The sequence below is a fragment of the Lissotriton vulgaris genome, chromosome 1_2 (genome assembly GCF_964263255.1).
Source record: "Lissotriton vulgaris chromosome 1_2, aLisVul1.2, whole genome shotgun sequence".
In the NCBI taxonomy this organism is placed as follows: domain Eukaryota; kingdom Metazoa; phylum Chordata; class Amphibia; order Caudata; family Salamandridae; genus Lissotriton; species Lissotriton vulgaris.
Window position 1 is genome coordinate 346,354,792 of NC_141686.1, and position 14,965 is coordinate 346,369,756.

General features: G+C 41.6%; 1 protein-coding gene across 1 annotated transcript in view; it reads right to left on the minus strand.

Moving 5' to 3' along the window:
* Positions 1-2,057: 2,057 nt before the first annotated feature.
* The window catches only part of LOC147736743 (uncharacterized), an 84,570-nt gene continuing 71,662 nt past the window's right edge, over positions 2,058-14,965 (minus strand). The window contains exons 2-4 of the mRNA XM_086953459.1: positions 9,225-9,290; positions 7,468-7,520; positions 2,058-6,935 (exon numbers count right to left, since the gene is read on the minus strand). Of these exons, the coding sequence (XP_086809585.1) occupies positions 3,727-5,844 (2,118 nt within the window). The 5' untranslated portion in view covers positions 5,845-6,935; positions 7,468-7,520; positions 9,225-9,290 and the 3' untranslated portion in view covers positions 2,058-3,726. The remainder of the gene's footprint in view (positions 6,936-7,467; positions 7,521-9,224; positions 9,291-14,965) is intronic.

Below are 14,965 nucleotides of genomic sequence, written 5' to 3' on the forward strand. Positions count from 1 at the left end.
GATGCCCCCTTCTTTACTCGACGTTAGTGCCTTTGCAGGGGAGATTGAATATACCAGTTACTACGGAGGGAGGGTGCCGGCACATGCTGCGGAAAATGTCCTGCCTTACTTGGGGCCAATTATACAAAAAATGGGAAGTTTAAGAATAGTGAGGAGTTCTTTGGTCCCTACACCCCCACTCCCTTAGAGCATTTTTACTATGTGCGCCTTAGGTAAGACGTACGTTCTCTAACTCAGTACTTCCCGTCAGAGCCTCCTGTCATGGTTCCTCTACATAATCTTTTGCAACAAAATCCCCCTGAGCATGTGGTGTCGTGAGTATATAGCTCAACTCAAAGAGAATGGGAGAGGAGCTATGCTCCGGCTAAGGGGAAGTGGGAAGAGGAGTTGGATACTCCCATCTCCCAGGAACAATGGGCCTATTGCTGTCGTCAAACAGGAGCCATCTCTGCAAACAGCAGACTACGCCTGATAGATTATAATTACATTAATCGCTTATACTACACCCCTGCTCGGTTACACCGGCTACGTATGAGAGACACGGACCGCTGCGACAGATGCGGGGCTGAGGGCATTGATTTTGGACATTTGGCATGGGACTACCCGCTTGTTCGGGAATGCTGGAGGGAGGTACTGCAGGCGCTGGATGACATGACTGAAATACACATGCCTGATGATCCCCTTACCGTTCTTTTAGGCTATACGGAGCAAATTCCCGCCAAAGTACGGAAGTTCGCCTCTCCAGTCCTCTTGCTGGCGAAACAGCGTATATCCTGTCGCTGGGGGCGCGGCTGAGCCCCTAAATTTAAAGATTGGCTTAATGATCTCATACACTGCCAGAAACAGCAGCATACTTATGCCGACCTTATGCCACCTTCCTCACGCTCTAAGGATATTTGAGACCCTCCTCGGGCATATCTCCTGAAACATACTGACACTAGAGAGACAGAGCCGAGCCCAGAACAGGTGGGGATTGAGGGGCAGAATTGGGGGGGCTTGCGGAGACGGGGAATTCATTGGACGTGGGCTCATTAGATCCTATTGTGGGATAATAGGGTGAAGGGTAAGATATGTGGGGTAGCAACCCTTAGCTGTGCATGATTGCGTGAGATTTGAATGGTAACTGGACTTATTGTATGACAAATGTGGCTTAATTGTGACTACTGACTTTTGTTGGGGCTTTGTTACAGGGGGTTTCTGTTTTTTTTCTTTTTGGAGACCTAAGTTGACTGCTGCCTGATCTGATTGCCTACCTTACGCGGCCAGCCCACTGGGTTGTAGGCGGCTTGCTGTGTTTGCTGCCCCCCACTGTACTATGCATTGAATGTTGTATACTGCTGTGCCGGTCCGATGGAATGTAACTGTGTTACGTTTTATGACGTCAATAAAGGTTGAGTTAAAACCAAAGAAAACCAACAAAAAAAAACAAATGTACATGAAGAATAAGACCTCAGAATCATTCGACAGCAAAGTACATTTCGGTGCCAATGTCGTGGTAAACATCAGATGAAAGGAAGAGGGGAAGGGAAAATATAAAACCTATATATTACTGCAGTATCAAATTGCAGCTACAAAAGGCCCTCAGGAGACAGAGTGATTTAGCAAGTCCAGGAAAATTACTTCAAGATATTTGTTACCGCTCCTCTCGTGTTTGTGCAGGATCCTCCCATTCGCTCTAATAACATCCTAAATAACCGCATCCACTTTAGCGTTGCCACAAAAATTAAACACTCAGGTCGAGATGAACACCCAAGAACTATTCACAAAGGTATCTTACACCTGCGAGTATTCCATACCTGCAAGGATGCTCTTGGAGTAACTTAGCTACTTTTAGTTATCCGCCATTACGAGTGTAAACATACTAAAAAATGTAGACTTTGAGTCTTTACGCCAATAAACTGCGGTGGGGTAAAATATACAAATGTAACTTACTACAGCCAAAGTGGAGCAATAGAAAGTGCAGCCCCACACATAGCCAGTGAACGATAATACTAAACCCTCCCTTAGAAAATACTGGAGACAGAGACTTAAAAATAGAACCCAATAGGAAATAAATATAAATTAAAATGATTTATTTAGACTGCATATACATTTAAAAGAATGTTACAAAAGTACATATATTTCAAAAATAATTACTTCATGATAAAAAGAGAACCTTTTAATTTATGAAAATATTCTAACAATTTTGAACAAAAAATCAAATAAGTCTATACATAACTTTTTCTTCGCCAGTGCCTCTCTGAACAGATATGTGTAAGGCAATTCAGTAATTCTGAGTACATAACAAATAAATACAATAACTTAATTTTAAGTGGGATGGTTTTAAACAAATCTTTAAAAAAAACATTTTAACACATGAAAAATGAATGAAATATTTAATTAATCTGCAGCTCTGTTCATGGTGGTCATCTCAATTGCTAGGCAAAATAGAGCACTGGGAAAACAAAACCCTTTTAAATTAGGATAAGTGGATTAAAAAGGAAGTATATTTAAGGTACTGGGACATGGTGGCGGCAAGAAGAACATAGACCCACACAGGATAAGGGAGAAAGAACACTGGCTGTGGAAGACGGCTGGCAAGTTAAAAAAAATCTTCTTGATGAAACAGTAAAGTCTGCACCGCTCAAGCAAAACCATCTCTTCAGTCTCCCCAGAGCCCACTGGACACCCCAGAGACTGGCTAAGTTCTCCCAAGTGGCCCCAGGTTGCAGGAAGTGCGGTTATGACGGGAACAGAAGACAAACATATCTTCCTGGATTGCCCTATGCTGAAACGTTACTGGAATAAAGTAAGTGGCTATGTAGAGGAACTCACAGGCTGTGAGGTCAAGGTAAGACACTCTATGATATCCTTTGGGGTAGACTTACCATTGAATAACCTCAATGAGCACCAAAAGAACCTGTTGTTCTTACTTGCAAGAACAGAAAGTTTAAATCCCTGAATTTCTCTGGTTCTACCATCTGAACTAGACCGGATTAAGTCAGTAAGGCGTATGAGTCAACTAGACCTAGTATTTAACAATAAAGAAGCCGCAAAGCATAGGTCTCCTTTTGTAACCCGGCAAGGGAATCCTTTAAGTTCAATGATTACACCATAAATTTGCTCAGTTGAGGCCGGACAATATCATGTATAATACCATTCAGCATGACACACAGTCATATCTATGTCAAGGAGTATTTAAGTCCATCGATCAGAGTAACTAGCGTTGGCAGTGACTGACGGTAGAATGAGGACAAAAAAGATGAAGTATAATTTACTAACAATGTGGTGTTTAAATGAAAAAAAACTTAAAATGAGGCTCATTAAGGCTGCAAAGAGTTTGAAGTTACTTGCATTCCAGATCATAGGGGAGTGGCCTCAAAGTTCAGGATCAACTCGACCTCATGGGTTGGTGTCATGACTTATTAACACACAGGGAGCAAAACACACTGAATGGAATAAGGCCACAAATAGGTACTAAGAAATAAGGTTACTTCAAACATTGCCATCCCTGGCTGTGTGCTTTTCTCAGTAGTCAGTTTGTAGGACAAATAATGTGATGTCTCTGTGGCTGCTTTGTGGGAATGTTCTACAATGCTGAAACCTCCTCCATAGGGTTGACACTGAGCACCTTTCATTCTCCCACATTGTATCTCTCATGTAGAGAGGTTGCATTTATAACTGAAGTTTTTGTCACATTGAGAGCACTGATAAGCTTCTTTCTCGTGTGGGTTCGCTCATGTTGAATCAAATGGAATGTCCAGCTGACACTTCCCTGGCATTTGGAGCAATAACAAGGTTTTGTCTAGTGTGAGTTCTCTCATGTTGAGCGAGACCAGATATAAAGCTGAAGCATTTCTGGCATTCAGAGCACTGATAAGGTTTTTGACCAGTGTGAGTTCTCTCATGTTGTGTAAGATTACCTTTCTGACTGAAGCTTTTCTGGCATTCAGTGCACTGATAAGGTTTTTCACCAGTGTGAGTTCTCTGATGTTGAGCTAGACTAGATTTCCAAATGAAGCTTTTGTGGCATTCAGAGCACTGATAAGGTTTTGGACCGATGTGGATTTCCTCATGTTTAATGAGATATGCCTTAGAACTGAAGCTTTTTTGGCACTCTGAGCACCGATAACGTTTGGACCCAGTGTGTGTTTTCTTATGTCGAGTGAGATTACTATTCCTATTGAAATTTTTCTGGCACTCACTGCACTGATAAGGTTTTAGCCCAGTGTGTGTTCTCTCATGTAGAATGAGACAGCCTTTTTGACTAAAGCTTTTCTGGCATTCAGTGCACTGATATGGTTTTAACTCAGTTTGAATGTGCTCATTTTGAATGAGAGAGGATTTCTGCCTGAAGCTTTTCTGGGACTCTGAGCACTGATAAGGTTTTTGCCCAGTGTGGACTCTCTCATGTTTAATAAAACTAGTCTTACAACTGAAGCTTTTTCGGAACTCGGAGTATTGATAAGGTGTGTACCCAGTGTGTGTTTTCTTATGACGAGTGAGATTACTATTCCTATTGAACTTTTTCTGGCATTCAGTGCACTGATAAGGTTTTAGCCCAGTGTGTGTTCTCTCATGTAGAATGAGACAGCCTTTCTGACTAAAGCTTTTCTGGCATTCAGTGCACTGATACGGTTTTTGCCCAGTGTGGATTCTCTCATGTTTAATTAAACTGGCCTTACAACGAAAGCTTTTTTGGCACTCTGAGCACTGATAAGGTGTGTACCCAGTGTGTGATATCTTATGCTCAGTGAGATTACCTTTGTGACTGAAGATTTTCTGGCATTCAGTGCGCTGATAAGGTTTTATCCCAGTGCGGGTTCTCTCATGTCGAATGAGATTGTCTTTCTCACTAAAGCTTTTCTGGAAATTGATTCCCTCATGTCGAACAAGACTGCCTTTAGAAACAATGCTCTTCTCACATTCAGAGCACTGACAAGGCTTTTGCCCAGTGTGGAATCTCTCATGTCGAATGAGACTGCCTTTACAAATGAAGCTTTCTTGGTATTCAGAGCACTTATGCGTTTTTTGTCGAATGTAAGTTCTTTCATGTTGAGTGAGACCAGAATTTTGACTGAAGCATTTCCAGCATTCGGAGCACTGATACATTTTTTGTCCAGTGTGAGTTCTCTCATGATTAGTGAGACTAAATTTTGAACAGAAGATTTTCTGGCATTCAGAGCACTGAAACTGTTTGCGTCCAGAATGGATTTTCTCATGTTGAATTAAACAAACTCTCACATTGAAGGTTTTCCAGCATTCAGAGCACTTATACAGTTTTTGTGCAGTATGAGTTCTCTCATGATTAGTAAGACTAAATTTTGAATGGAAGCTTTTCTGGTATTTAGAGCACTGAAACAGTTTGTGTCCAGTATGGATTCTCTCATGTTGAATTAAACACACTCTCTGACTGAAGCTTTTCTGGCATTTGTTGCATTGATAAGGTCTTTCCCCGGTGTGGTGTCTCACATGTAAAATGAGAGAGGTTTGGTAACGAAAGTCTTTCTGGCATTCTGAGCACTGATAAGGTTTTTGCCCAGTGTGGATTCTCTTGTGTTGAGTGGAACTAGATTTCTGACTGAAGCTTTTCTGGCACTCAGTGCACCAATGAGGTTTGTGCCCAGTGTGGGTTGTCACATGTTGAATGAGAGACGATTCGTGAGTGAAGCATTTCTGGCATTCTGGACACTGATAAGATTTTTGTCCAGTGTGAGTTCTCTTGTGTTTAGTGGGGTGGGTTTGAGAGCTAAAGCTGTTAGCACATGTATTACTCTTAGCCAAGTTATGTGAATCTCTATGTTGGGTTTGCTCCTGGACACCGGCCATCTTAAGACTGAATCTGATTCCAGAGTCTGTACTCATTTATGTTACACTCAGCATTAACTTCTAAAATAAACTGCAGATGCTCTTCTTAACATTTACATTTAACTAATTATAGCTTTTATCTGGAGATTATTTTCCTACTTTTAAAGGCAGCCTGTCTAACCTGTTTTATAAACTTTCAGTGAGAAGCCTCTTGTATGTAGTGAGCTGGATTCATTTTCTCCAAGTAATGCCCGGGTGAGTTCTCTCAAGTTGAATTAAACTCAGTTTGTGAGTTTAGTTTATCACATACAATTTAGGAGTTTCAAAAGCCCTGATAAGGTCTATAGGGTTTAGGTTTTGCTGTTTAAGTATATTTATTCATACAAGTAATGACAGGTGATTAGGGCATACAAGGGTGGTTTTGTGAATTAGCAATACATAGCACTGCCTCCTTTTAAACTTTGTGGCAGTACAAGCTTTGTCGGTCTATGGCAAAGGCAGGTACATGATCAGCTTTGGCGGTCCGGGACACTTTGAACCTACTCCGCTCAACTCTAGAGACAGATTTGGTGGGGAACATCCTTCTACATTGGAAAAGAAAATCCAGCGTCTTTGCTATAATGAGAAGGAGAATTTACAATTAGTTTTTTCAACAATTTAATCTCGCTCTTTTAACCTGCAGTTATTAGTCTTTCTGATTCTGTCACATCACATGAATGGATACTGTTATTTTGGAGGGGTTTGGGTCTCTAAGGCATTTCTCTTAAACTATCAGATATAGTTTACAGTACTGGTTATTCTCAGATTCACTGCATGGGTATCAACTGTTGTCAATGTTCTTTGTTCAACCAATCTTGAAATGTTTCCTTTAAGTGAAATTTTCTTACAATTAGTAGATGCAGACTTTCAATTTACTCTTGAGTTCCATTCATATCTCAGAGGCTCCTAAATCTCAGTAACTGACTCTTCGTAAACATTTATCATAATTTTTCTTAAAATATTTGACAACTTTGAACATTCAACAGTTTCTTCCACTCCAAATTCATCACCATTCCTGGCACTTAGAATATGTTTCTCCTCTGGAGCTCGAGAATGTTTTAAATTTCACTACATTAAAACCTTCTTTTTTCTGTTCATGCTTCAGTCACCTGTAGAAATATTTAGATACTGTAAATCAACACGAAGAACAAATATTTATGACTTTGTACTTTGCAGAAAGAAAGCATTTATAGAAGCAAGATAGGCAATCAGTTTGAGTTGCATTCCTGATAGTGGTCAAACAGATCTGGAAACAGTGTAGAAAGGGAACTTGGAACCACTAAAACTCAAGGATGTGAGAGCAAAGGAAGTGAATATTTAAGAAAGAATCACAAGTCAGACGTATATATATTGTGACACAGATTCTCAGGTGCAGCCAACTCCATCAATTTACACTTTCTGTGTCAACGTCTGGCATCATATTTGTAATACTTATAATGAATTATCAGATGCTGTTTATTCCACTTCACACTTGAAGTGTTCATCCATTCTTTTTCCCAGTGATCTAGGAAAGGACATTTAATTGAACAAAAGAATTGGCCTTGTTGTAACCACTGCCTAAATACTACTGTAGACTGAGGCCGTGTCCAGTTGGCTCAGTGGAATTCACCATTTCAAATTGTGGGGATGATAAGGACTTACTTTGTGGCCCAGAACTCATCACACTTCTCCGACAGGACCAGGCACTGCAACACCTGACAAAGGAAAAACACAACAGTAAAGGAAACCAAAAAGGACAAGAAAATGCAAACACAAAACTAGCAGAGGAAAGACAAAAAAGACAATTTTCCACTCTAACAAAAGGTGCCCAACACTACACCTGAAGTGGCAGAGAAGACAGTAAAGGGCAGGATGGGAGGATGTAAAGAGGTGGAAGTAAGATCAGGAGAGAAAAGACACAAAAAGAACAGACAGAGGGGGGATAGCATCATGTGCTGTAGAGGAGGAGACAAATGCACCAATTGTAAAGGAACTGCTGGGCAAAACAGGAGGCAAGTCCTCATGGTCCAGTGCAGCCCAACTTGACAAGGAACATGGTCTGTACTAGGCCCACAACCTGTTTAAGGAGGAATTTAGCTCCATTGAGTTATTATCAGAAGTCTGCTAGCAACAAGAATAGTGTACAGAGCGAGTCAAATGTTGAGGTTAGAGAGACATAAATAAACTGAGATGAAAAGATTGAAAATATATATACGTTTATTGTTTGATGATTTAAACGCTTTACAACTAAAACAATTCTAAAAAGCAATCATATCAGAAATAATGGAAGATCAGGAGCAATTTCATAGAATACGTGGCCAGGAACAAGATCAAAAATCATTCAAGACAAAGTTTTGTTTTAAAAGTATTTAGTGTGTGAGTCTCTTAAGGAGGATGGCCACCCAGGGCAAGTAAAAACGTAACAAAAGCAGTACGATGATTTTTTCCCATCAATCAAGGGATGAAGCAGTACCCAGACTAAGGGGTTGGGGCAGAGCAAAGGTAAGGTAAGTCTAAGTTTATACAACAGGTCAATTCCCTTATTTATTCATTTTATCGCCTTTATTTTGCTGCCATTTTGAGGGCTTTCTCGACCCCTTGTTAATACTTGACAGTTTTGGTGATTGTGCCTTTGTCGGAGATTTTGATGCAGGACAGGATAGATGCACTGCAAGTACCCACCGCTGGCTGGTTCCATTGCGGCCAGAGTAGTTACTCCCGAATGCCCAGTAAGTCATCATAAAGGAAGACGGTTAAGACCAATTTTTCTGTGGCCTTGTCGCATAGGATGCAATTCGCTTCTGTCTCCAACGAAGGCTTGCTGTGCGGTAATGTTGGCAAATCACCCATTCGATAGATCACATATTTTTTTTTATCCTGGGATTTTGTGCTTCCTCCAGGTACTGCTGAGGTTTCATGATTGTGTAGCTGTTTAGCACTAGCCATCCATGTATCCTTTTAGCTAAAATAGCCCGTCTTCAATTGATGCTAGGATTTTGGAGGATTTTATTGCTGTTTTTCTAAATGTATCTTGGCTCACAGATGTTGACCCTGTTTCTCCCAAGCTTGGTTTCATTGAGATGTTTAAACGCAGGCAAGTGTGGCTTCTTTGTTATTTCTTCCCATATGAAGCGATTGATGGAATTTGCCTCAGAGTTTTTTCATTTGTAACAAAAGACGCCATTCTTGAGTAGGACTGCAATTTTAGCCCAAATTCTAGCCTGATTTGAGCTGGGGCGGCGCTGCGAGGAAGCAGAAAGATTTTCCTGTTTATATGGCTGACTGTTTAATCCTGAACCATGGTGTCTTTCCCTCTAAGTGCCTCGCTACTGTAAGCCAGAGTGAGCTCGACCCACAGAGAGGAAATAGAGAAAGAAGAAACAGGGGTAAAGGAAACTTAGGGTGCTTTGAAACATTACCTGGCTTTTCTTTCCACCAATGGTGTCATCCACGCCTCACAGCACCGTCTGATAATCTCACAATGTCTTGAAAGGAAGGAAAAAGAAGGTTTTACATGAGATGACAATCACATTCACCCTAGCGTCAAAATAACTGTCCTGAACTAACAAAACTAAATGAAGCATTGTGACGCAACTATGGCTATTAATAAATAGACTATTTTGGTCACCAAGAAGCATGATCTCTGGCTGGAAAAGGTCTCTGTGAATATAGACTGCACCCACAGTCTAAGAGTACCGCCCCCCAAACACAGTCCCTTCTTCATAACCCCCATCTCTCCATATATAACCCATAAAACTTGCGAAGCAAAACAATCTGGTTCACAAATGGCATGTTGAATTCCTTGTACATAATTCTGCCCACCCTTCATAAATCAGTCAACCAGACTCTTAGACTTATAGAAACCGCACTCTCTGATCAACACCGATGCGAGTTCAAGCTGATGAAGTGTGCGAATGCTGAAAATTGGAAGCAGCAAGGCATCAATGTGTTGGGTCTTTTTATTTGTAAATTATCTAAAGGGATGATGTGGAGGATCGGTGTCTTGAGAGCCCAACAGGGAGGCGACTCGAGAACAGGAATTTGGACTCAAACCTTCGCAGGACAAAGGTTAGAACTTTGGGATGTTGAGATTTCTATTGAACACAAAGAGCAGCAGCAGCCTTTAAAAACTGATATTGGCCCGCTGCTCTCAACATTACAATGTCTTAATACTCTTTCCCCCGCATCTCCAAAATTGATGGATTGAGCAGGGGAAACCAAACGATAGACCCTGCAGCAGTCCACACAGCAGACTCCCCCTTACTCCTCTCATAGCTCCCAGTGTCATGGGTGCCTAGGAAGGAGGGGGGGGGGTTCTGCTTTGCTCCTGCATATCCCTGGCTCACCTGAAAGACAAGAAGCAGTTTAGCCGAGCCCAGTGAGAACACGGGGCAGACTCCAGCCTCCTTTCACAGCTACTGCTATGAATGTTAAACTATTACCCCTTCGTGGTCCTGCATGCAGCTGGTAACTGTTGAACTTTCACATCAACATCTGCGAAACAAAGGTTTCGGAGCCACAGGGGTGTTTCAACCCCCTCGGTCTCCGTCCTCTTTGTTTTATTAATCAACACATTTTGCCCTCCTTGGTCAAATGCTGTAATAGCCCTATAGTCCACAGCAGCAGACTATACCGGCCATTAAAGAACAGCTCCCTAGTTAGAGGACTTTAGAGCTACTGCGGCCATAGGGCTGTATTAAAAATGTAAAATACTTACAGAGGACAAAAACATGGTTACTCTTTTATAGAAATAAGCATCTTAGTATTTGTAGGAGGATCATAAAAGGTATATCAACAGACAGACCAACACAACAGCTGTCTGCTAAGAAATGGAAAAGGGTTCTTCTATAGCATCAAATAGCAAATTGACAGAGTCTGCTCAGTTAAAATAAAAGGAAAGTTCTTAAGTATAAAATCAATAAGATGGCTGCCTCTAGCAAAAGGGTAAAAAAAACAAATCCAGCAAATATCCCTAAAACATTTTATACATTTTCAGATAGAGAACACACTATTGACATGGGTCGAGATGAGGTAATAATAACAATTAATAAACTTTCATGAAAACATAGCAAAACAAAATGGAACTTTACAAAACACACCTACAAAATGAATGATTAATTGTGACTAAAAGCTAGGGCTTGACATTGGATATTGCATGTTCTGCAAACAATATATCGCATAATTACATGGGTCCCCTAGCACTCCATTTAGAATGCCCTGCTGAATCATTTTTATCAAGGAGAGGTAAAATTCCCTCCTCTACTCTACGTGTAAGATTGCATTCAGGAGTGTGTGGATACACTGCATTCAGTTTCATTGTGGTTGCACTGAGGAGTGTGTGGATACACTATGGTCGGTTTCACTGTGGTTGCACTGAGGAGTGTGCGGATTCACTGCAGTCGGTCTCACCGTGGCTGCAAAGAGGAGTGTGTGGATACACTGCAGTCAGTTTCACTGTAATTGCACTGAGGAGTGTGTGGATACACCTCATTCGGTTTCACCGTGGTTGCACTGAGGAGTGTGTGGATACACTGCATTCGGTTTCACCGTGGTTGTACTGAGGAGTGTGTGGATACACTATGGTCGGTTTCACTGTGGTTGCACTGAGGAGTGTACAGATACACTGCAGTCGGTTTCAAGGTGGTTGCACTGAGAAGTGTACGGATACACTGCAGTAGGTTTCACCATGGTTTTACTGAGGAGTGTGTGGATACACTATGGTCGGTTTCACTGTGGTTCCACTGAGGAGTATGTGGATACACTGCATTCGGTTTCACTGTGGTTGCACTGAGGAGTGTGTGGATACACTATGGTCGGTTTCACTGTGGTTGCACTGAGGAGTGTACAGATACACTGCAGTCGGTTTCAAGGTGGTTGCACTGAGGAGTTTACGGATACACTGCAGTAGGTTTCACCATGGTTTTACTGAGGAGTGTGTGGATACACTGCAGTCGGTTTCACTGTGGTTGCACTGAGGAGTGTGTGGAAAAACTGCGGTTGGTTTCAAGGTGGTTGCACTGAGGAATGTACGGATACACTGCAGTCGGTTTCACTGAGGCTGCACTGAGGAGTGTGTGGATACACTGCAGTCGGTTTCACTGTGGTTGCACTGAGGAGTGTACGGATACACTGCAGTCGGTTTCACTGAGGCTGCACTGAGGAGTGTGCAACCTCAGTGCACACTCTGCATTTGGCTGTGGGGTCCCGGGACTGAAGGCATGTTTAAATGTAACTGCCTTTGATTCTGCATGTTCAACACAGAGGCCAGTTACGCTGGGACCATTGTCTATGACACTTTGAATCACTGTGTAACCAACACTCCCAGTTACCTGCAAATATTTAATTTATTTATTTGAAAGGTTTTATATAGCTCGCACTAGACCCGGGGGTGTCAGAGTCCTTTACATGAGCAGAAACAGTTCAAAAAGAAAAAAACAGCTGTTCAATAGCATAAAACTAAGACAGGTAAGACTAAAACATATTATTCACAAATGGGCAAAAAGCTGTTTACATGAGTAGTGGCAGTCAAGAAAAAAACTATTTTACATGGTAAGCAAGAACGCAGGTACAGCTCAATATTAAGTAAAGGGGGGAATAAAAATTCTTGACAGGTCAGCGGGTAATTAATAATTAGATTAGTGTAGATGGGTGAGAAACAAATTGAGGAAGAGACAGTATTATCGATGGAGAGGCATTATTAGGAGGAGCTGGGCGTAAGGGTAGGAGATGGGGGAGGGGACAGAAGGGATAGGGAGAGAGTAAACAGGGTGATATATAGAAAAGGGGGGGACAGGAGGTGAGAGCCAGGAAGAAAGTAAAGAAGAAACCAGAGCTGGGGAAACAGAAGGTAGGATCAGAGACGAGGTTATGGACACCAATATTTGCTGAGAAGGTGATGTTTGAGGTCTTTTTTAAAGCTGAGGTAGGAGGGGTTCCAGCACAGGTCCCTAAGAAGAGCATTCTAGATGTTCAGGGCGTTCCCGGAGAAGGAGCGAGATTGTGTGGATTTCTTTTTGAACGGGGTGGACAAGGAGGAGCGCGTTAGTGCTTCTCATTGGACGGGAGCAGCCCGCTTTTTTGAGTTTGTTTGAAAGGTACAATGGGGTTTGTTGGTGAAGAGCTTTGTGTGTAATGCATACAGTCTTGTAGGCCGATCTTCCTTCAAAGGGTAGCCAATTAAGGGCTTTAAGGGCTGGGGAGATGCGGTCAAAAAGTTTACAGTCAGTGATTAGTCCAGCCACTAGGTTGAGCACAAATCTAAGGGGGGCTAGGTATACTTTGGGGGTTCCGGTGAGTATAGCGTTACCACAGTAAATTTTCGAGAGGACTAGAGATTGGACAACCCATTTGAAGTCGTCAGATGGAATGAAGGGTTTGATTTTCTTGAGATGTCGGAGCGTGAAGAGAGCTCCTTTAGCCGAGTTTTTTATGTGGTCAATGAGAGTAAGATTTTTGTCAATAGTGAAACCAAGTGATTTAACCGAGTTGGATAAGGAGAGCGAACAATTAAGGGCATTAACGTCCGAGGTCCAGGCTTGAATGGGGAACCGGTTGGTTTTTGGCGAGAAGAGAATGATTTCACTTTTTTTAGGGTTTAGTTTGAGATGGCTGGAATAGAACCAGGATTAGATCTTACTCAGAGTATTGTTTAGATGAAGTACATCAGAGTGGGTAATACTATAGCAAAGTTGGGTGTCATCAGCATAGAGGTGATAGTTAATTCCCGCTTGTTTCAGAATGAGGGTAAGGGGTTCCATAAATAGGTTGAAGAGAGAAGGGGAGTGAATAGAGCCCTCAGGGACACCTAGGGAGACAGGTATAGGGTTTGGGAGGCAGTCATTGATTTTGATTTATAGTTTTCTATGCTGGAGATAGGAGGCAAACAATTTGAGGACCAGACCTTTAAGGCCGAAGCGAGCTTAGAGCGAGTTAAGTAAGGAAGAATGGTTAACTGTATCAAAGGCAGCAGAGAGGTCGAGGATAATAAGTAGGCAGGTCTCACCATTGTCAAAGGAAGAATGGATGTCTTCCACTATAGTTAGCATGGCGGTTTCAGTGCTGCAGCCTTTTCCGAAGCCAGTTTGCAAGGAGTTGAGTAAATTGATATTGCCAATGTGTTGATCCAGTTGGAGCAGAGCACATTTTTCAAGGTCTTTACAAAGAAGTGGGAGGTTATAGATAGGGCAGAGATTGTTAGGGTCTTTAGGGTCAGCAGTGAGGTTTTTAAGAATTGGGGAGATTTGTTCGAGTTGGAGGGAGTTTGGGACACATCCCGTGGCAAGTAGTCCAGTAAGGGGCAATAATGTGGTTAGGATCTTGGTCAAGGTTAGCAGGGAGAGGGTGTTTGGCAAGGAGCATTTCTTATTCTGCACATTATAAGTATTTGAGGTAAATACTCACCATGCACTGCTAACTACTCCACATCTTACATCATTCATGAGATCATCTATGACATTATTAATAATATCAGTGCAACATTTGCTGTAAAATTATTGATGAGAAAGCTGTGCATAGCGCAGGTGATAGTTATAGTTACCTTAGGGCACAAGATATGTTTACTTGGGAGAACTATAACTATAACTGTTGAATTTCTATGCTTTTGTATAGTATGGTAAACATCTCTGTAACTTTAGCTTTTTTCAGTGACTTTCTAAGGTTTTTTTAATACTATTTCTTAACTTTAAAATCCCTGTAACCTTTGTGTTTTTTCCAGTCGATTTCTATATTTTTTATTGCTACAATTTTTTTGGGGTAGAAGTGGGAGTTTTATATAGCGCAAATTCAACCGGAAGGTATCAGAGCACCAGTTGCGTTACAGACGGACACATTAATTTTGCCACTGGAAGATTAAGTAATTTGCCCAGAATCACAGGATGTCAAGTGTCTCTAGCGAGACTCAAACCCAGTTCCCCTGCTTTGAGGTTGACCCCTCTAACTGTTACGCCACATCCTCATCCTAACTATAACATCCTTGTAATCTTTGATTTTTTAATGACAAATATATCTATATAAATAAATCCAAACAAGAATGCAGTAACTGCTGTACTCCAAAGCCCGGGGAAGTATCGGCAAAATGGAGACTATTCTCCATTTTTAAAGCTATATATACAAACATACTACATATATATATTCACTGAAAAAACCCAAGGTTTCAGCAAGA